Below are 23,864 nucleotides of genomic sequence, written 5' to 3'. Positions count from 1 at the left end.
CAGACAATTTTGTATTATATAAATTATCAGTCTGTGACTTTCAGTTTGTTTATTCAGTAGTTTTGTAGTGGTAAACTATGTAATTTACAGTTTTGTGCTGTCTCCTCTCAATCTGATTACATTTTCCATAAGGAACAATGAATAGTAGCCTACATTATGTGTCTACAGTCAACAAAAAAACAAACAAATTGAAAGCAAAGTACCATGATGTGTTCAGCCGACTTGTTCAAATGAGGAAAAACCCATTAAAGATGATGCTGTATTTCACAGACTACTGACAACAAATTTATAAGATGTAAACTGCAGCCAGTTTTAGAAGACTGGGAGGCTTGTGTCTGCAGAGAGATGGTAATCTTTGTTTCTTCTATGATACATTTCTCCCTGTATGACCCCTGAAATGTAGAGTTTTGAAAGATGCAAGTTGCTCTTTTGCCAGAAGCTGACATTTACTGTTGATGCTTTAGATAGCTGAAATATTCTCTGCTATCAAACCGCATTGTTGACTCTTGACTACATTTAGCACGATGAAAAATACACCACCAACAAAACAAACCCAGATATGCAATGTCGCTAAGAGTTAATGCTGGATTGCACACGACAAATGGTCTAAAACCATGAGGCTGTGCTTTGATGCTAATAGGAGTGCTAACATGCTTATGTTTACTACACTCACCATCTTCCAGTGGAGTTACGCTTCTCTGACGTTACACTTAAGGAAGCCTTCACTGATTTTGAACTTGCTTTTGGTTCTAGTTTGAGTAGTATATGTACATAAATACCATTAAACTTCCCTCTGATTTCCCTATATTAAAATATCTGTCTACTTCTAGCTTGAAAATGCCTCCAGATGAAATCACTTCAGTTCAGATCATGTTATCTTGCTGCTCACACTATGGAGTTTGTAATCGTGGTCAACCTGCTCTTTTCCAGAGCTCCCCCAGATGACATCATCTGAGCTCCTAATGATGAAAAACTGCTCGGGCCTTCCATCAGGAGGAGTTTTTCAGGTACAAGCAAAGACATTTTTTAATACAGGGAAGTCAGAGGGACGCTTAAAAGTACATTTACACGCCAAGTTAAGCCACAGAAAGCAAGTTGAAAATTGGTAAAGTCGCCCTTTAATCATTCACACCTCACAAATTTCAACTCTGTCTTATCTGGTTTTGCAGTTCGAGCCAGGTATTGTTTGTTCTATCAGGACACGTACTGCATTAAAACATGTAGGTCCATTTTAAAAAAAAACTGAGCCAAGTATATAAGCAGCCTGCATGCATGCTTGTATACGTTAGAAGGAGCATCCTTCTGACTTTGGTTCAACATCTGCTAATTGCCACAAATACAAAATACAGCCTAGGCTTAAGGGAATATAGAAAGTATAGAACAAATTATTTTTCTCACCGGATTATAGCACTTGAAGTAAAGTGATGGGATGACAAAGTTGTGTCAGTCCTTTCTTTAATTGAGAGATTTCACTAGAAATCACAAATGTCAACTTCAAGTTGGTAGTTAAAGAAACGTCAGGTGATCAAAATCAGAATACTCGATGCATAGATACCATGAATGCCTGCACAAAACGTTACAGCAATCAACTCAATATTTCAGTCTAGTTAGACCGATCAAACATCCCCACAGACATGCTGCTAACCAACAAACTAAACCAATAAAGTATAAATAGTAGATTTGTCATTTGAGGCATTGACTGACTCCCAGCCTAAAGGGTAAGACAAGTCAACATAATCCCTGAAGACTGATAATAGCTAAAAGACCCAACCACTTTTTGCAGTTGTGGCCCAGGGGCTGCTACGTGACACAGCAGCCAGACGGCACAGTGTAGCGATAGTGGGCCCCCAGATGTGAAAGTGTTGAAGTGTAGGGATGTGAAAAAGCAATGAATAGTCTTCAAGCAATTAATTGCCACAATAACCTGCTTGTGGCAACACATGGCCATTGGTCTACATGTAGAAAGCCATCTGTTAAAATAAATACCCAGCAGCTGCTGCAGCTTTGTAGCTCATTCCCTGCCCTCTGATGCAAAATGAGAATTTGTCTCTTGAAGAAATAAATTCTCGTCTTTTTCCGCCCAGCTTTGGTCACATATTTCATCTCATTTTGCAATGTAGAGTTTATTACATTCAGATCATTTTATCACCTATAATCATATAATCATACACACTTGAGAAAAAAAAAGACAATGTTGGATTTACTGTCTACGTTCGCCTACTGCAATCATTAAATTTACGTTCAATTGTAAATGAGTGTTTAAATCACTGGATATGATGATAGGTTAAAAGCTGAGTGTAAACTGTAAACATCACGTCTACATAATTTTAATAGCATTCGGCAAATGTTGCCTGAACTATAGTATTAAGAAGTTCGAGGCGGCTATATTCTTTTTTGGGAAAATTAAAAAACAAACAATAAAAACCCAGTTACTGATGTTAAACATGAAGCACCAACACTCCCAGTGTGTAAACATGAATGACAAGCAAACACACAAACCTGCACACACACCTTGTCTACATTTAAATGGCCTGTTCTCCTCCTGCCTGTGCTGTCAAGTGTAAAAAAAACTAACTTACAACTGCATTGCCCTGCTGCATCATAGACAGTAGAACTCCTCCCTCCCCCTTTAATAACTTCTTCATTTAAATGTGCATTTTTGAGGAACAAGTGCTTCTCACTTCTCACATCAACAACGATGTTGATGAGAAGAGCACACATTTCCATACATTTTCATGAGAGGAGTACGCACATCAGAGTGATCTGTGAGGAAATAGCCAGCAGGTTTATGAAAATATAAATCGAAAAAGCGCCGTAATTTAAATATGAAGCAGTAAAAGAAATATTTTCTTTCTGCAAAAATACATCATTTTAATGCAGCTGGTACTGTGGTGGGCTCAGGACCATATTTGGACATTTGTGCTTCTGAAAAACTATTTTTATGAAATAGGATTTGTGGAGATCTTTACCGTAAAATTTTATGGATAAACATAAAACACTCTTACAGTCATGGGCGGTGTTATCATATATAAAATCTTTGGTGAACTATAAAATAACAGATAATGTAAAGTGAAAAATTTTAAAATGATATAAAACTTTTTTACAGGGCTACTTCATCCAAATAACAACAACAAAACTGTTTTTTGCACTTATTTCTTCATTTAGATGGTTTGAGCGTAATTTGTCCGTGCATATTATATTTCTGTGTAGAAGATATTTTGCTGTCACAGCCGCACAGTGAAGGTAGTTGTGACTTAAAACTACTTTAATCTGAAGACCCTGCATTGATAAATGAGGTTAAAATTCATTTTCAGGCGAATACATCTCTGTTAAATCTTTAAAGAGTTGGTATGATGGAAAACAAACAAACAGAACCCGCAGTGGGCTGGATTAGGGTCATGGCGAGGGCCCTGTTGTGCTGTCCAAGATCTGAACTTTTTTAAGGTAAAATGGTAAATCTCTCGCCTAGAGAGAGTGAGCAGTGTAAAAGCTACTCCCACCGTGACATCACCCAAGGGATAGGGAAGGAAAAGCCCAGCCCTCTGCCCAAAGCAATGCTGAGAGTTACAGAGTGCTACAGAGCATAGAGTTTGAATTACAGCCAGGTTAGGAGCGAAGCAGGGCTTTGGAAGTGGACTTACAATCACATTTAGGATTTTACCAACCATTACATAGCCTTAGCCGGAGCATAAGAGAATATGCATAACTCATTAGCAGGGAGTGAATGTGGATCAGACCTTCAGCCAATGTGGGACAATAAGGGCAAATTAAGTACAGTATATCTTAAATCCAGATTTTCACTAACATCAGTCACATTCGGACATATTGAACCAGTAGCTCAGTGTTTTCTCCGTTTGCCTTTTCAAATTCAGCTTCTTCAGCTTTATGCTCTTGAGACACTTACCAAAAACTTTGAGGAACAGCTCTCTTTCTTGAGATCCTGCCTTGTTGGTGGCCTTGCAGGAGTAGGTACCCCCATCGCCCTGTCGGATGTTGCGGATGGTTAACATGCTACACCCACCTTCCAGCACGCTGAAAATATACTGCTCTGACGGCTCCAGCTGCTGCCCTTTCCTGCACAAATTAAAAAAGCAGAGAATGCGCACGGCACAGACGAATGAGGAGAGGAAAATATGGCAACTAATTCACACCTGAGCGTGACCTTCACTAAATTCACACTGCATCACATGTTTGATGTTATAGAGTTCTAATCTTAGCACTTTGTATGTCAGCTGATCCTATAAAAGATAGACTTAGGCCAGACAGCTTGACTTTGAAACAATTTCTATTTATAGCACATAAACAGGAGAAAACATGACGGCGCTTTTTATAGAAACCCTTTTAAGTATGATGAAGGCATTTTGGATAGACACATCATACTTTAATTGAAACAACTATAGTTCAGTGAATCATTTATTGCGTGTCTTTAAAATTCTTAACATGCTACGACTTCTCAAGCTTCGTCTTCATATTCTCAGTAAATATGTGCGTCTCATCCGCACTCACTTGTTGTTGTGTACATGGATTGCAGCTCTCACTGAACGACTTCAGGGTGGTGTGGAATGCAGTGCTGACTTAATGCCTTTTCTTATTGGACTCTGTAGGGAAATTATTCGGAAAAAAGCAACTGCTAAATTGATCCGTGTCTATATTTAAGCTTCATAGCAGACGTATAATGGCGTGAAGCAGGTCTGCAGCCTCCCCCGCTTGTTTATTTGCAGCCGCTTAACCAGCCGTGTAATCTATAAGGTTAAAGAGATTGCTTAGTTTTGGAGAAAATTTTACTTTTTCCCCATGCTCACAAAGATTTGGACAAACTCAAAACAGTTTTTTAACGCTATCTGCATGAAGGCTCAAGCGAAAGACTAGCTCAATTACTGAAATAAAGTAAATGGAAATGCGTCTTAAACGCCTTAAAATAAACAGGGATGGGAAACTAACTAAGACATTACTATAGTTACTAAAGGACTGAGATTTATAATGTTTTCCTGCCCGGACATGTTGGACGAATGTGAATGTGTTTTTATAGCTGCACAAATCAATATATTTATATTTTGACATATTTGGTCTAACGATTATTTGGAATGCAGTGCAATGCTGGTGGTTGTACTGGATGAATGTGTGGTGGAGCATTGCTGGACATTAGCTTGGATTCTCAACTGAGTTTCTCTGGGTGAATGAAAACCATGTCTAAAATGAAAATACTCTAGTTTAAGGAAATTGTTATTACATCATTAGTGTCATTATTTGAAGCATTTCATTATGAATCTACCCATACAATATTTTGAATATGAAACATGAAGAGTTTGTATGAAAGCACATTTATATATTTTTTTTCACCTGTTCATTCAATATGAATGATAATGCCCTCAGTCTCAAACCCTGTTTTTTAACCTTATAAGCTTTTGTGAACATTGAATTCAAAACCAGTGAGAACACAGAGCTTAGTATAATGCCTTACTCTAAATATATTTAGAGGCTTTTCTGTATGGACTCACACAATATAGGCTATGTAAATGAAAAACAAAACATTATTATTTTGGGGATTTCAAATGTGGAGATTTCTAGACTCAGACAGAAACACACACACAAACATACACAGCAATATTGTGTAGAGAGGCCCAGGCTCCTGTCTCACTGTACTGTAGGGAAAGAGAGAAGGAGGATAATTGAAAGTCGACAGAGGAAACACCAAAGCCAAGTAATAATAACTCTGGCGGGCCAAAGAGGAAATGAAGAGAGGCCTCATCTTTGGAATGGACAGTGCAGCGCAGGCTGCAGCGCTGAATGTCATTATACTGACTGACTGCTGACAGGTAGTCCATTACGCAAGATGCACAGGGGATGAAGCGAAACCTCACACTGACAGGAAATACAACTGGGAGGTAGGAGATACCTGGGGGTGGGGGTTGGGGGTGTTAACATCAAAAGAAAAACTAAATTGGGTTGTGATTGTTGTTGGCGCCCAAGCTGATTCTTTTGTTGTGGTGTAGGCATTTTAATTCCGTGGCCTCGGATTGACACACAGGACTTACTGACCTGGGAAATGAAGGACAGTGTACTGTAAGTCAGTTAGTGGACACTGCAGAGCTTTATGATCTGTTTAAGAGGATCTCTAATGTCCTTTACATGCGTTACATTTCATTAATCCAGTAGTAAAAAAGCTAAGGATTTCTTCTATATATTGCTTAGTAAAATCAAACAAATGACATACATTTGAAATATAAATTCTGTTGTAAATTTTAAATAGATTCATTGATAATAGCACAATATATCACCATTTTACACTCCAGATGGCACCTTAGGTCGGAGCAAGACTGAACCCTAACTTAGTTGCTCCCGGTGAATGTTGGCCATCTGCATAGCAGCTCCCCCATCAGTGCATCAAAGCACTATATGCCGACCCTTTAACTTTTATATGTTCGATTAGGAAACGGTTGGTTGTTTTCACAATAAAAAAATTAAAAACCCAATAAAAAATGTGAACCATTACAAAGGTTGAGTTCAGTCAAGCTACTCTGTTTCTCAGCTTAAAGAGCTGACTCTTCAAATTGACGGAGACAATTTGGTGCATACTTAATTTTACAGAACTCTAATACCAAGAATAATCAAGAAGGTAAATCAACACATTAAATGAAATCATGGAAACAAACAAGACTTTTGCACATAAGACCACTGAAATGACACTGCCACAGATTTCACAGTTCAAGCGACTAAGTGACTAATCCAATGAACTAACACATCGAAATCAATCCAACTAATACAGCACTTTACATAAATAGCAAATAATAAATAAATAAATAAATTTCAGGGAGCCCTTGAACTTGTGTTTTTACGTTGAAACAACAATATGATGTTTACAGTGCAACTTATTGGCGTGATGACAGCGAACGGTGGTTCGCTCACCAGCTGCATCAACTACTGAAGACGTCACCGTTAAATTTGTTGGGCTACCTTCCTTTTGGTTTGAAAACATTTCATTTAAATTGCGAATGAAAGTTTGACACCGGACACTGGTAAAACATAGATTCCTTATTTTTACTGGGCAACAATCCTTTGAATCTTTTGGTAAGGTTTTATTTTTTTATTCTAAATCTGGCTTACTGGATAATACACGCAAGCCAAATAAAGATGTCATTGTTTACAGATGAGCAGGTTTCTCTTTCCACTTCCCTTTTGCAATTACCATGCCAACTATAAGTCAATTTCCTATTAAGATACAAAAAAAGAGCAAGTGAGTCAAATAATTACCTACTGTAGGGACAAAGCTGTCACATGGATGGTCTCAATATTAAAAGAGAAAATGAATCAATACATCAGCTCTCACCCATCATCACTGTGAAATCTGCTGCATTATATTATGCATGCTGTTAAATCATTAAAATCAAATTTTCCTGGTTTGCTCTATTGCTGAAAAGACAAGGTAACACACCCTCGAGTAAATGTAATTTCTCCTGTTAGGGTTGGGAAGAAGAGAGGAAGATGAATGAGGCCTACGGAGTTGAGCTTGTTTCCAGCTGTGCTGCATCTTCAAATTTTGTTTGTACTTCACAATGTGACACGCGTGCTTCCCTTTTTCTGCCATGATTATGCTTATATTTCAAAATGTTACTCAGGCACTTCAGTACTCATTGAGTCTGTATTATGCTTTGGGAGAAAGTCACATAAAATACAAGAGGGCAGTTTAGACTGCTTCTAAATGAACCTGAACACCGGCAGGGTCTGATATACTTTTAATATTAATTTTATACCTCTTTATTATTTTAAATTTAGAGAAACAGCTAAAGCAATCAAACTCTAGTCGGCAATAAAAACTACAAAACATAATTAGAGACAGAAAATAAAAACATGACATTTCAACAAAAGGAGGATAAATGTGGATTTTAAGGCTTCACACTTGAAAGCTGTTATGTGTTAATATGTTCAACTCAGAGCTATATTTAAGTGTCATTTCACCAGGCGTCACTTTACTGCTTCTCTCTTTGTAATTATTGTAATTAACTGTATTTATAGAAAAACAGACTTATTCTACAGAATATAGCAAACAACGGTGACATTTTAAGAAGTGTTGGCATATTTTGCATCCTTTCGGCCCATTTCTACTAATCTAATTGTACAATAATACAGTATCTCAAAGCATGTGTTTTTTGAATATATTTTGTTGCAGGCAGCCAAAGATTTTTATCCGTTTCAGTGCAGCATGAAAAACAACTTACAGAAATCTGCCCGGGGAATGAAATACGTCACACAATAAACTATGTCTGATGTGTCTTGTCAACTATGCTTCTCATCAAAGTTACATTGGTGTTGCGTGGTAAAAACTAAATTTAACATGTACTGTATGTTGCCCAGAAATGTACATTATAATCGATTTGTACTAAATCAGCAAATATATAAAACAGTATTGCATTGGGCCGAAAGATGAATTGACCAAAAAGTGCATTGCATGAAAAGGTTAAAAGCATGAACACTGGAATGCCAGTAAAGTGTTATCAATGGATGCTCAGGTGCAAATAGTTTGCCACGATTGTGGGCTGAATAGGTGCAAGCTAATTACTTGATGTTGAGCTGTGGAGTGTATAGTGGGGTGTCAAATGCTCTCCAGGTGCAAATTTTCACACTGTTGCTATGAGCCATGTGATATTATTGTGTGGTTGCTGAGGGCAATGTGTGAAGGCGGACTATAAATTTCTCAGCTACAGCGAAATAATATCTCTAACCTCAAAATTTGAGTATAGGTATTTTTTTTTTTTTTCAAGGATGTAATAACATAGATCCAGGCACAAATGAATATAAATACATTTGTAATTTTTATGAGTAGAAGCACATGGTCTCTATGTTTTTTTGTTTTGCAAGTGGATTGAATCTGCAACTTAACTTTATCATCAAAAGGCTGTTGTACGAAGTGTAGTTTAAACTTTAGCTGCATGAAGTAAGACCTCAGTGCTACAGCAAAAGATATTTTAGACATGAGTGTGTGGGACCATTCCTGTTTTATCATGAGTCGCTTATCATGCGTTCCTGTGCTCAAAGCATACTACATAAAGTATGCAAATAATATCACTATGGTTAGAATAATCACACAACCATAAATATGAATGAATAAATATTACTTTGTGAATAAAACCACAGTAATATTTTGGTCCTTTGTAACTTTGGAAGATATGCAAGACTGTGATGCAACAGTACAGTTACTTCGTCTTTACACAGTCATCAGCATACATACTGTACTCGTGGCTGCTGGGGATGAAATAGCCAATATAACTGAACAGTACAGGCCACCAAGTACCAGTGGGCCTCCAGGCTCAAGGTACAGTAATAACGACTCACGTGACAGCTCTGATGCTTTATCGTAGGAGTTTTCATGTGAGAACTGAAGCATGTGCCCATCTGTAGTATGGCTACTGATTCATCAGGGGGCAAAGGACTGCTAAGACAATCGCTTTAACAATTACATTAAGTAAGTGATAATATAGTAGTATACCTTTATGAAAAAAAACAAACCTGACCTAAACTACCACTTTGGGAATGAATTGGAATGGGAGTGCAAGCCAAACATCACTGCCAAGCATCAATGCCCAACCTCACTCATGCTCTTGCTGATAAATGGGAGCAAATCCCTGGAGCCAGGTTCCAAGAACTTTTCAGCGTATCTCTATGTATGTAATATTACAGTATCCATTGGTGTGTATGCACTAGCTATCTACATTTGACGGTTGTTTTTTTTTTCTGTCTCCTTAAGCTGAGTGTCAGAGACCAATGCTACGTGTTAAGGAAAATGAATGTACCTGTGCCAGGTGACCACAGGGTCAGGAGACCCAGACGAGATGCATGTAAACGTGGTTGATTCCTGGTAATCAGCTGTGGCGTTGAAGGACTGTTGGGGCACTGACAACACTGGAGGGACTGCAGACACAAAAGCAGAGCAGAAAACAACACAATCAGACAGGAATGCTTTCATTAGACCAGACTAAATCTAGACTCACAGCTACAATCTGAATGACTATGAAATGGAATCAGTTATTGTGAGAGGCCTGTATGCACTTTAAACTGCTACTTCTGTTGGTAATCCCACGAGGATTTCAAGTAACATTTTGACCCAGCTTTGGTGAAAACACAAAGGACCTGAACACAGCGATGAGAAACCATAATACTGTTGTCTGATTCAGAAATGCTCAACTAAACCCACATAAACCATAGCAAAACAGAAAATGTGTTTTCAACATCAAATACAACTGTACTACATCTGTGAAAAACTGTGCTTTTCTTTTGTGAATGAACTAATAATTTCCCGTCAAGTGCTTGAGCCGTGGCTATTGATTGTTTTGTCGGGTCGCGTTCAGCAGAGTCAAATTTAGAAGCTATTCATTGCTGTTAGATTAAACATGTAAATGCAAAGCAACACATTTGTTTGTATGGTATATTACAACTAAAAGGAACACAAGTGACAAAAAACACATCTGAGTTTCTTTGTTTTATTTGTTTCCCCACACTATTCCTTCCATATTAATAGATAATAAAGTGACTTATTATCACTACGTTGAGATTCGCATGCTTAAATGTGGTGGTGAAATTCATCACACAGAAACTAAATGTATACGGTGTACATGTAAACACAGTATGTCTTGCTAAGCTTATACAAACAGCAGTACTGATAAGAAGCACAGCTCCTGATGACGTTATCAACAGCATATGTTTGCTGGCAAGAACACATCGGGTGTCCCTGCCATCCAATCAGCTGAGGAATGTCATCCTGTCATTCCGAAAAAGGAGAGCAGAGGCAGAGCAGGCCTAGACTTTTTTTTTTTTTTTGCGTTTGCCTGCGCGGTGACAAGGCAATGACAGCTCTGAGGCACAAGCGTGTTTATCAAGCGTCTTGGTCCATTTCTCAAGCCTGCACTTATGCTATACTTCTACTCCTACTCTAACCACTCTGCTGTGACCCTGTTCTATATCAGGGTATAATTAAGCATGTTCAGAGCTGCTTATTGGAGACCTGAATCATTTACTCCTTCCATTTGCTTCTTGTGAAGCAAGATTGACACGCAAATACGAGGGAAATGTAAACACGTGTGCCAGCACAGTTCAACAAAAGACACTGTGACCAAGATTTATTTATTATTCCTGAAGCAACCCTCACCAATTTCTACCGGGTTTGGGACCGTCACTGCACGGCTGGGGATGGGGATGGACTGTTGGGGGCTCATTGTCTTGCCCAGGGACACGTGGGCATGTGGTCGGGAAGAGCGCAGCACACACTATGACAAAGATTAGGGTTCAGAAAAATGCTCGTATCGAGTTACATTTGTAAGATACACGTGGGGCATATAGACAATATGGACGGCTCACTTTGGATGTTCTTGGCCACTTCAGTGAGACGCATTGACAGCAACATCGCCGGTTTGAGTTCTTAGCTGCGTGTCATTACCTATCTGTCCATTGTCTGAAATTAAAACTAAAAAGTGACAGGCTGTTGGATTCACTGAAGCCAAATACTCTCCCTCTTCCCAGTAAAAGGAAAATGACTGAGGTTAAAAAACAAACTATTTGTCAATCAGTGTAGCTTCAGCTACTTCATTTGGCACAATGAGATGACAAATGTGAATTCTATGTATAAATGCAAAAGCTTGGGATCAGATATGATTATCTACACGAGACATCATGTATTAATGCAAGGTATCAAAGTGTCCTCACAACGCACTCCTCCTTCTTTTCTAATGTCTCCAAATCTCTCCAAAAACCTGGTTTGCTTTTAATAGCACACCCTCATTTTCAAACCAAAGGCCAGAAAACATATTAACTATGGCAGTGGCTTCTTGTTTGCATCCGTTTTCATTTAGAATTCAGCTATTTAATGTATCTAAGACGAGGATCAACAACAAATCAACCCAACCCACACAAATAGCAACAAGCATAAAAATGAAGAGACATCATTTCTAAAGACATCTGGAATTTTGTGTCTGAAAAGCCGACTATTTTCTATCTTGTAAGTGAATCCCTACTTAACAGATGTTTGCACTTGTGTTAAATATGTATTACTGTAACTGGCAGCTGCACAGTGAAATTATTTCAGCACCATTTGGGTAACTCAAGTACGAAAAAAGGTTCAAAGACTTTAAAGGTGTTGCTTCAGACTGATTTGTTTTATATTCCAAGACTGTAAACAGAGCTCATTTCTGTGTAGAACTATTGACAGTTAATGAACTGAGTCTGTCCTTCAAGTGTTTTCATCTGGAGGACACTTATTCCTCACAATGTGGTGAGAGTAGTAAATAAAGTATTACAGAGGACTTAAAAGTATTTTTCCAGTATTTTAGACGTGTTGATGAAGAAGGAAAACATAAAAAAACAACAACAACATACTTTTACATACAGATAATGAATGGGGATAGAATTCGGGTTAAAAAAGTCTTGTTGCAGATACCGAGTGAACCAACCACTGCAGTGTGCTGCAGTCTTTCATAAAAGATCAATTACACCAACGACACCAGTGTGTAGCACTGTGCAAGTTAATAACTCCTTACAGGAAATCTAAACTCTACAGGGTCTGATGCCCATTTCTCGTTTAGTTATTACCATGTGACAACAAATGAAGATACACTTTGTGTTTTTGTCGTCCAATGAACGCAAACCAAGCAACATGAGCCTGAGTGAGATACACATCAAGGTGCAGAAAGCTTTTGAGGGATAAAATGGCCTAAGCAATAATCAAACCCTATGAGTCCTTTCCAATAGCCCTGACTCGTTGAGTGAGAGAAACAAGCATCTGCCTGACATGATAACCATTGATTTCCACACCAATAGATCTCCACTCTCCAGTGTTCTCCAATGTATCTTTCTTTTCATATGCAATACACTCTCACATTGGTGAGCCTTGTTGAAGCAGCGCTGTTAATGAGACACACTGCCAAGCAGAAATACTTCAAAAGGCCAAATCAGCAACACGGTTTTAGCATCCAAAACGAATCTGGCAAGCTCCATGAATTCTTCATGTATTAGTCATATCCTTGAAACTTCAGAGGCTTGGTGGAGATAATGTAAGGTTTACAGACATCCCCACCAGCGAGAGCATACACTGCAAACATATTTCTAGAACGCCGTTGGACCTATTTCAATACATCCATAAGGAGGTAGAGGACTTTCTTGTTATGCGCTAATAAAATCCAATGAAGTGGGGATCACGCCTGGTTAGAAGTCGCAGAATGTTCCTGGTAAATGTCATTATCATATTACACCTACTAGAAATTCAGCGAGTGAATGTTTTGAGACAAGACCTTTCCTTGAGTGCTTATTAAGGATTTGTTTTGCCTCCTAGATTAGCACACAAGCTGGAATCAAACCAGCCCTGATTTATAATTGGCAATCTAATGTAACAGAGAACATTGTATTTATATTCTCGTCTTGAACACCAGGCGGTTATGATTGATGTCGCTGAAAATTTGTTTTAAAAAATCTTGAAGGACACAGCTGGTAGTTTCCATTGACAGCTGAAAAGGGGAAAATTGTGGGTCTGCTGTGTAAGTGAGTGAACCACCAATTAAGTGGATGTGTTGAGGAGGGATGCAGGGGAAACCAGGAAGTTATTTTCAGTTTGTCGTACTATCAGTTTCTATAGGAACACATTGAGACTACAAGGGTCATCAAAATGGAGGACGGACAGGTCCTTGATACTGACAAAGAGAAAACAACACAATGCATAGTGGGAAAGCTGGCCATCAATGAGAGGAGACAGATAATTATTGTTTAACCCTTGAGCCCTCCTCAAATTTACGACCCTCTGGACAAAAATGTACACGCACAAAAAAAAAAAAAAAAAAAAAAAAAAAAACTGCTATTAGATCATCATACATCAACATTTTTTTCTGCTTTTTTTTCATAAATTACTTGTATGATTTTATACTGCCATATACTGTTATACATCCCCGCACTATTTATTACATGGAAAACAATAGATTTTTTTGTGGAGGGGGTTTTGTTATAAATAATTGATTGAAATAAGTAAACTGGAATTTAAAAAGGTTAAAATTTGTATGTACATTTTTGCCATTAAGGTGTACGGAGGATTGCAAAATGCATAAAAAGAGTACAAATGAAATGTAAGAATAAATATTTGACTAAACAAGAAAAGCTCTGTCCTTGTGTTTTTGACATGAAGAGTGATATCAACATAATATCAACAATGAAAACAGGCAGCTTTAGAAAAAGCTTGAAACTCTGGCAGTGAGTGAGGAAGTCGGGTTTATGGCATCGTCAGTAGGTTTGCCCTTCTGATATTTACAGTATGTCTGTGTCTATCTGATATAGCTATTTCTCAGGGGAAGAAGAACACGTTTGTCCTCAAATAAGTGCCACTCCATGGGATTCCCGTCAGGGATGAAAAATTACAGCAAGTCATGGCAAGAAGGACAAACATGAGCATGATGAACGCAACTGTGTCACAGGGAGAGAAACTATGTAACTCTTGATATTGCCCTTTGTATTGTTTATTGCCTCTTTTGAGCTTGTTGACAGCACGCAGAGAGTGAAAGTACACCTGTAAACTAATATTAATATGCCAAATTTTTGGTTGCATAGAAAAATTTTTTCTCTCATTTCCCCTACATTGTATTAACATACAGCACAGTAGACGAAAAGCACACACAACTTCTCTGTGCTAGCTTTTGAGAACAGTTCCTGAAATGTTCGGCACCTTTGTAGACGCTGAGCTGCCTTGGCCTCGGGTTGATTAGCCATTCAGCGGGTGGCCCTCTTCCTCGATAGACTATCTTCCTCATCTGTGGTTTGCTTTGAAGATGCACTGAAGACTGGGAGCTGCAGCAGGTCAGCTGAGTTTCATTCGCTGCATGCTTATGGGCAAGAAACCACTCTTTTATCAACTGACACATGAATATTTATGACTTCACATGGGGGAAAGTATACAGTAAGCTATTTCAGCCCAGCGTTCAGACTAAATGTTGTTGTGCATGGCTGGTTAAAGCAATGTCTGTTAACACATTGCTGAAGTAGTCAGAACTGACATTTCCTCTGACATGCCGTGTCAAAAAGAACAGCGTGACTTATTGGTGTTATGAACTGAATAGAACTACATGGAACACCCAACTCAAAGATGGTGATCAAGTGCAATTGTCGTTCACAATAAAAATTAACAATAAAGACACTGCGGCTTTCAATCAGCTCAGCTGGTTGTCAGCTGGCCGCAGAGTGGCCAATTTAAAAGTACAATGTGTGACCTTTTGTAGAGGGACATTGTTTGACTTTTATTTAAACAGAAATTTAGTGATTGAAGAGGCAACTGTTCACTTGACAAATGCATAAATTTAGTAATTTACAAAATAATCAAAGCTTTTGTGAGACATTTTTCAAGATGTCAATTCAAAATATTTAACGAGGCCACTGTTGCACAGGTTTCACAAAGAGTCCTTTTCTATCACGACAATGGCCAAGACTACGTCTTTAGAATAAAGTTGACTAAGTGCTATAAGATTAATTTAACATCTTCTGCAGAAATGCAATACTTGGAAATACTGGCTTTATCTACCTAGTAAAGTAAGCGCTTTTTATCATTCAGGTGTCTGTTAGACAAATGTAACTACTAATGCCTCACATTCAATTGCAGTATTATATATATTTCATAATTAAGTATTATATTTTCTTAGGACACCAAAAACCTAATGGTTTGGGAAACACTGCCGTACAACGGGGTAAAACCAGATGATCCATTGTGAATATTTTTCTGTTGCAGCAGCAAATAATAAGTAACAGCAAAGAAAAAAGAACTAGCACGAGACTCTAAAGAGCAGTCAACGTTGATTTGTCTAGAAAAGTGTCCAGATTCAGCAGCCTCCCTGTTTGTTGTTACTGCTGTTGTACGGACAAGAATCGACATCGAGTCAGATTTTGGCACAAAAGGAGGCTTTAAGTGCTCTGTGTTAGACCTCAGGAGATGAGGTGCAGCCTGAAGATGCCCTGTAGCTGCATCCGTTTAGTCTACGTCCTCTCGTCTTTATTCTTCCTCCAGGGGTCTGTAGACACAGACTTTGTTTCTGGCTTTTTTTCATCGGTTTGTTTATCTTACCTCATATCCACCAGCACAACAGACCTCAACTGATTGATAAAACATGTAGTGTGGTCTGCTGGGCTCATTGACATACCTGAGCCTTCTAGCATTCTACTCTATTTCTATCTGCTTGTGTTCAGGGCTTCTGTGCTGTTTGACCAGTCTAGGTTGTTGTCGATACAGAATATTCTCTGCTGGCCCCAGTGACACACTGTTACTTTGGAAATCCTTTACTAAAAAAGCTCATCTTAGACCACCTTGCCATCGCAACTGCACCCCACAGAAGACGGATAAAGCTAGTGAATTTTGGAAGTGGCATGCCCCCTAAATATAAAGTCAGTGGTGTAGAGAGTGAATAAGATTCAAATTCTCCCCTTTTCCCTCGAAAAATAGTTCTTCAGAGTAAGAAGGGATTTACACCTCTACTAGCTTTAGGGCAGGAAATGGAAATCTTCACCAGATTCACATGGGATTGCTTATGTAAATTGTTAAGCCTATAGGCTAGGGCGCAGATGCAACATGGCTTTCATGAGTATCACAGGCCTCAGTGCACTGAAAACAACTCCTAGAGGACTGAGTAGACTCCCGAGAGCAAAGGAGATGCTGCTGCACAACAAGTAAATACCTGAATGTAAGATTTATTAGTTTGAGATCCGATTTGGTGTGAAGACAGTAGAGCCACTTTGAAGTCAGCAGATTCTTGTATCTCAATTTTCACTTCACATGCTGGCAAAAAAAAAAAAAGTGTCGAAAAGAAGAGAGGCAGGTGTGATGGAAGTCTCTTAGCATCAGCATGAGTAGCTGAGTGGTTCTGAACGACAAAACATATTTTTGCTTTTGTGGAGAGCTCATATTTGACTGCCCCATGATAGTAGGTGGCATTCAAGTAAGTGTCCTTTCCATCTCTGTCATCTTGCAACCAGCTCTCAGTACGCTGTTTTATGACAGAGGCTTAACTAAATGTCTCCCTGGGCAATGGGATGACTGCTGACCTCAGAATTAGTTGCCTGTTTAATATAGTAGACAGAAACACCCAAATGTGTCCATTTTCAGTCCCATTTATGACCTGATTGTTTAAACGGCTATGAACTCAGCCAGATTTGGACGGAGACATAAGCTGTGATGAGTGATAGAGTAAATAAAAGGGTTTGACTTTACTGTGAGAAACTTGTTGAGGAGGCGAAAAAAGATTCCCCTAGTTTCGGAGCTGTGAACGCTTTCGAACGATTTTTCGATCCTTTTCCAGAGACAGTCTTTATATTTCGAGTTGCACGTTTCTGGTTAATGGAATGAGCTGCCCCAAAGCAAACAGGGGAAACGCAAGAGCACCGTGACTGGGGAAATCTGGAGACTTGTCACAATGAATGACAGAGCTGGTTGTTGAAAGAAAGCTCATGGCCTTACTTATCCATTAAGTACATCTGGACAACCAGCATTTCACGAGGCAAGTGTGTTTAAATTAAGGGTACAGTGGAGACTGTGACAGTATAAAAATCTGTTACGACTACTTGGCTGCACATGTTTATATGTTGTTTTTACCTCTAAATTTGCTGCACATTTTTTTAGGAATTTCAGAATAAAGTGTGAATTCACTGCTGAATGTAGGGTGTTGGCTGCATCAACAGGATGGGTGTCCTTGAGGCAAAGTCCTCTCTAAAATGTGTGTCCCTCTGCGTATGGCTCCCACAGAGATGCTGCTCTTCACAGGACAGTGTGCAAAGTACTCTGCAGCCAGTCCTGTCTCAGCACCACATGGCAAGTGTCGTGTCTCTGTAATAATAGGTTGTGCCTCATTGAGCAGGCTTATTGGATCTTCCTCAGAAGTGAAGTAAGTGGTGTGCTAAATTGAATGCAATTCATAGTTTTTGGGCAGAGGGCCGCTCTGCTATTACATTACGTGGCAGTGAATTACATAGGCAGAGACAATATTGCAGTTGTTCAACCGTTACTAGACGCTGGTGGCGTTAGTAAAATCACATTTCAATCACTTCAGCTGTCTCAGGTGACTCGCAGTAAATGAGGACAAATGAGAAAATTAAAATGACATCCTTCGATTTTTGGGCCACGGAGCCCAAAGCCATAGCTAATTGAAAATCTCAATCACCCTAAAGAATACTGATAATTTTAAGAGCAAGGCAGCTACAAGTGTGCCAGCGATGAACTTACTGGACGGCACCTCAGTCAGTGGAGCTCAACCTGTCTAAGCTAACAACGTCTTCATTGAAGAAGCTCTGAAAGGTGTCTGCTTACCTTCCTGTAAGTCGCTTAGGTTTTTGCAGAAAACATAGGTTCCTTTCAAGGTAACAAATCATTGCAAATACAATTTGACTAACAATTATTTCTATATACTTTTGGAGTCAGGACAGGCATTGCTGCTTCTGTGTAGATGAGATGAACTAACTTTGCTTATACTATAAAGTATTTGGGCACCTGAAGACCTGACTTGAATCCCTTGTAGGCTCCGCAATAAAGGAGGAATAGGCGAGTTCGGTTTTGGAAACAACACATTCTGTATATGGAGAAGAAATTAATGTAGGCTAATCTGTCCCTGTGTGAAGTTAGGAAGCTTTGTGCATAGCTTATTTTAAAGCTCAGCGCTGAAGACCTTTAAGCTACAGTATTCAGGACAACTTAATGTGCACATTTTCAATCCTTAGAACAGTTTCACAAGAAGCTGAATGTTTGGACCAAAGACTATAATGATAAGGTTAAGTTTGAGTTTAGCAGCTGTTTTATTTTTATTTTTTTCAGCTGTAAACTTAGGAGATTCACACTATAAAAACGGCGACCGCCGTGGTCGACAGTATTGAAGCGAAACCTGAATGTGCCCAGCTGTAACGTTTTATGCCAATTATGTTTATTAAAATTTTTACATCAAGTTTGCTCGCAGCTCTGCAGTTTTCAGGGTTATGAGCTGTTTGGATTTCTGATCCTGCGTTGAATGATTGTATAAAAAACGTTTCTTCATGGTCTATACAGCTTGTTTCCCCACATCTTCCAAACCTTCAAGCCATGACTTTATAGTTTACTTACCATTGACCACCACAGCAATGTCCACAAAATCAATCTCGCCCCGGGCCTCTACGCTGGCTTCACAGCGGTACACGCCCTCATCAGCTTTGGTCACCTGATGGATCTGTAGGTTGTTGTTTGGCAGCACCTGGAACCTGCCTTCACAGTACGAGAGGAGGACAGACAGAAAGCCAGACAAAGCCAGAAAGTAAGAGCGGGGAGAGGAAAAGACAAAAGAACAACAGCGTATGATAGGGAGAGAAGCGAGATAAGAAAGTTGGGAAAACAGCAGGAGAAAATTGCCATCTCCACTCTTCAGCAGTTAGACTGTCAATCTTCACTTCAACACATTTACCTGATAAAGTCCACACAGATAAACACTTATGCAATTACAGTTTCAAATAGTCTCCACTCGCTCCTATTGTGGCAACTGAAAGATTGGCCAGAAGTGATGAGGCTCTCTATCTCATTTCTCTCAAGCAAAGATATTTATAACCGTGCATCGTAATTAGAGTGAAATGATTAAAACATAGCCCTGTCTCCTCCATGTTTCATCATTACTGTGCTACTGAAGATTTGAATTTCAATTAAAAAATATGACAGATTCAAAGGGGTCAGTCTTTTTAATCAGTGTTCAGGAATGCATTTTGTCTGGAAGGAGGAGGGGGAGTTGCTGTAGAGAGTTGTAAATCAGGGAGGAGGAGAAGAGGCAATGGTGATTACTGGTCTACTGGTTCCAACTATTACCAATGGCTTTTATTAGGACAGAAATGTACTAAGTGAATCTGTCCTTTGAGTGGTTCTTTACCTCCATCGTTCTTTTCTTTGCCAATTAAGTAGACCCTCCTCCTTATATTTGACACCATAAAGCAACCGAGAGGGTGTGCTTACAGCCTTTTAAAGGATATATGTTGGATCAAATGGAACAGAAGACAATAGACTATATGACTGTAAGTTACTGTAGAGTCCCCCGCTTCGTCTCAAGCGAAGCGGCATCATTAAATGTCACCATCCAACTGCTCTATAATCCATCCTCTCAGTCGCTTGTTAACATGGTTTCTGTCCAAGTTACACGCCTCCACCAGGGCTGATGGGGTTTCTATTCATAGAATTTGATATCCTTGTCTTATTGTGAGCCCATACAAAAGAAGGAAATAGCATTTCCTAGAGAACTGTATTTTTGGCACATTAGTGCGCCTTTTCAATGAGAGAAAGAATTGGGCACATTGGGATTCATGACAATTCCTCCTCTCAATAATCAAGTGCATTTGGCAGACTTCAATTCAAAATGTAATCCTTTGGAGATTTCTGCTTACTTGCAACTTTTCGTAGCATTATAACCTACTATTGGAATAATCTAGATCGGTCACACAGTTTGGTGAGGTTACTTTGTGCAGTACTTGATACTCACGTCGCTAATTATATTACAAAAGTCAACTCTGTCAGCCTCACTAAAGTCTGACGATTTTCTGGATAACAAAAGAGAACAGAAAAAAATATATAAAACTCAGCTAATCTGCTCAATCTAGGGCATTTGAGTTGACCAGTTTATTGCTGCACAAACACAGATTTCTTGAGGAAAATAGCAAAAAGTGTTATTTTTCTGTGTCTTCATGTAAGAACAATTACAGTTGGAGCAGATTAAAACATGTTTCCAGGGCCTTCAGTAAAACCACCACGGGAACATTTGCACACTAAAATAAATTAACATCACATTTTTAACCAATTTGATTCCACAGATATTTTCTTCCCCAAAACCGAAATTATGTTGCCGTCATTATTAAAAACTGCAGTCTCGATCCCCATTCACCTCCGCAAAAATGAATAAGAAGAGAAAATGTTTTAAAATAAACAATGTCACAGTGAAAGGAAGTCATGAAAACTTACTGTGGTGCTCCTCAGTAATCTCTTTGTCCTGGTAGTACCAAACCACCACAGGCACGGGTGAGCTAATGACATCACAAACCACCTCTGCCGCTTCACCGTGGCGAAACTCCTGCGGTGACTGAACATCCTGAAACGTCAGCCTCTCTGCAAGATCAAACAGGATGGAGACATAACAGCTTTATTATCTTAGAGCATTCAGAGCAAGTTACAGCATATCAGAGCATCAAAAGGAAAATTAGGAAACAACTGATGTGCTTTTACTTTTCAAATAGACCTGCTAACGTGCTTGCAATAAAAATGTGAACATGTTTATTTATGTGTATGTACTCTTCTTAATTTACAGTAAACACAAAGTACAACTACGGCTGATGAGAATGTTTGAAATGTGGTTTTAAACCAAAGTAATGGGCAAATGGGGCAATTATAACCTGGTGAAAACTGAAGGGATCACCACAGTTTCATAAGGAAGGAATTGAGGTTTTGCAACAACGCATTTTTAAATATTTCAGTGCTGACAAACTGATGGACAGACACACCAGGATTTCCATCCACAAGACCATGCAGCTACAGTAGTATGACCAAAACTCCAGAAAAAAAGCACAGCTGTGAAGTAGAGCCCAGCAGTACACAGGCACATGAGAAACAGCGAATGCACTGGACATGGATGGGTAGCTTTCACTCACAAACAAAACAAATACAAAATTCCACTTCGACTGTTTTCTGGGACACAGATAAGGTAATTGTGCTGAAAGCACAGGAGACAGAAGAGCTGTTGTACTTGGTGCCAATCAGAACCATGACAAAAAAAAAAAACACGAGTGGGAAGAGATATTCTGTGGTGTCTTTGTTTCCAGAATTAGACAAGTATACAGACAACCTTTGATTGACTCAATTTTGGTTTCAGAAATGCTTCAATGATACATCCCACACTGTGTTGGTTTGAAACTGTGGCCTCCCTCTTGACAAACATTTGGTGTTTTGACAAATTGCTTTTATGAAGGCACTGTTCTTGGATCAGCACTTCTCCCCACACAGCATGTGATCCTTCTTCGAACTCTTGCTTTCGCTCGGACAGCCAGCTCTGATGTCCGCTGGGGCTGGCACAGCTAGGGCTTCAGCCACCTGCTATCATCTTTGTGCTGTATTGCGAAGGTGTGAATAAATCAATGACAGCTCCCATATCAGTCCCTTCCGTTAGTGAGGCTTCGGCATTAGCATTTTGCTGTGTGATTTATGCCAGGCTGCTCCCTAAAATGAGCTCTCTCTCCCCGACTGCACTCTCCGCCTGTGAACGTGTCTGGCATCTCAGTGTCTTCATTAACTTCAAGGATGCCTTTGCATGTTTTGTCATTCACTCTGTTGGTTTCTTATCAATTTTCCCCTTGTGTTCTTCCTGAATAAAATGCATTTTCAAAATCTTTTGCTCTTTCACTCCCTCCGTCTCTCTATCAGGTTTGACACTTCTGCTGTCACTTGTTCCTTCTGTTTATATCCATTTCCTGTCTCTTTTGTAGTCACACTGCTCTACAAGCGAATCAGTAAGGGGAACATCCTCTGTGGAGTAACACTCTACTACACACCTGACACTGGCGAACTGAGAATATACTCACTACTCTGGACTTTCTCTCCCACTGTTCGCCTTTTTATCACTGCAAGGACAACTGTCTGATATATTGATGAGTTAATTTTCCTGGACCTGTCTCAGGTGGGTTTGTTCAGGTCCGTACTGTCTAGTCTTGGTAACTGTTTGAAAACTGGCTTGTGCAGACTTTTATTTTATTTTATTTTTTTTTTGAGACAATACAGAAAGACCTGAGCTTCAGACATTGCTGTGCTTTTTCTTTCACATCACTCGGGTGCCCAACAACAGCAGTTAATTCCAAGATGAATTTAAACTTTGCCATCAGTGAAATTAAAACTAAGTTGTTTTTATGGAAGACGACACAACGCTCGTTAGCGATAAACACAAAGCAGGCAAAGACATAAATGAAATAAGTTTTCCGAGTCTTAGAGTTCTGGATAAACAGAAAGTGATGGTAGGTGCTAGATGATCAGGCAAGTGAACACCAAGTTATTACACCAAATGCTTACGGAAACAGTAATGTTGGTACCAAATTTCATGGCTACTCATTCCCTTAGTTCGTTCAACATATGTCACTGAAAGGCAAAAGGTCAACCTCATTGTAATGCTAGAGGAAAGGTCAAAGCGATCATTGAAGTGGGAAAAATGTATCATCTCGTTAAACAGTTGTTGACCGACTGACACTGCCATCACTACAGCCACGCAGCTCTTGTATGTTTGTATGAAGTTCATCATCGTTTCTTTGTCTTCAAAACCGATTTGGGCTCGCAGGAAGCATGATTATAATAGGCCATCATGGAGGTGTCAGCAACTACTGAGAGGATGTCAACAGTTTCCCTCCAACCGGTCATGAATTTCATGTACAACACGATGTAGTGCACAGGCCTGTGCACCGCCTGAGGAGTCCTCGCCTGCTCCGGCTGTGCGCTGGCAGAATTGCCGGCTGGAGCTTTAGGCGGGTTTTCATCCGCATGCTGCTCAGGCAATCTACACCGAGGTCCCGACTGAGTGACGCCCGGTTGCCATGGAAACAATGGTTTTAGGGAGCTGGTTATGTTGTGAATGAGGTGAGGGCTGAGTGGTGGCAGGTGTGATTGAGGCTGTGATGTCTCCCCTAATGCTTCACCGGCAGAGGATGAAAAAGGCAACCACACAGCAGGCAATGATTTCCAGAGTATGTGCGCATGTAATTTTGTGTGTGTGTGTGTGCGCGCGCGCATCCTGGAATAAAATCCCTCTACCTTGACATTTTCTCCAATTATACTTGGAAAAGACTACTGATCAAAGTCTCAGAGTATCTGGGTGTTTGGGTTATTCACATCTCAG

At 39.5% G+C, this 23,864-nt stretch overlaps 1 protein-coding gene across 2 annotated transcripts in view; it reads right to left on the bottom strand.

Annotated features, from left to right (window-relative positions):
• LOC137126042 (neural cell adhesion molecule 2-like) overlaps positions 1-23,864 on the bottom strand; it is a 237,595-nt gene that overhangs the window by 44,572 nt on the left and 169,159 nt on the right. For both annotated transcript variants that reach the window (XM_067502442.1, XM_067502443.1), the window contains exons 4-7: positions 20,957-21,100; positions 19,091-19,228; positions 9,789-9,906; positions 3,905-4,074 (exon numbers count right to left, since the gene is read on the bottom strand). In XM_067502442.1, the coding sequence (XP_067358543.1) occupies positions 3,905-4,074; positions 9,789-9,906; positions 19,091-19,228; positions 20,957-21,100 (570 nt within the window). The remainder of the gene's footprint in view (positions 1-3,904; positions 4,075-9,788; positions 9,907-19,090; positions 19,229-20,956; positions 21,101-23,864) is intronic.

Source organism: Channa argus, chromosome 4 (assembly GCF_033026475.1).
Source record: "Channa argus isolate prfri chromosome 4, Channa argus male v1.0, whole genome shotgun sequence".
Lineage (NCBI taxonomy): Eukaryota > Metazoa > Chordata > Actinopteri > Anabantiformes > Channidae > Channa > Channa argus.
Note: the sequence above shows the minus strand (reverse complement) of the source record. Positions and strands in the feature narration are given on the sequence as shown.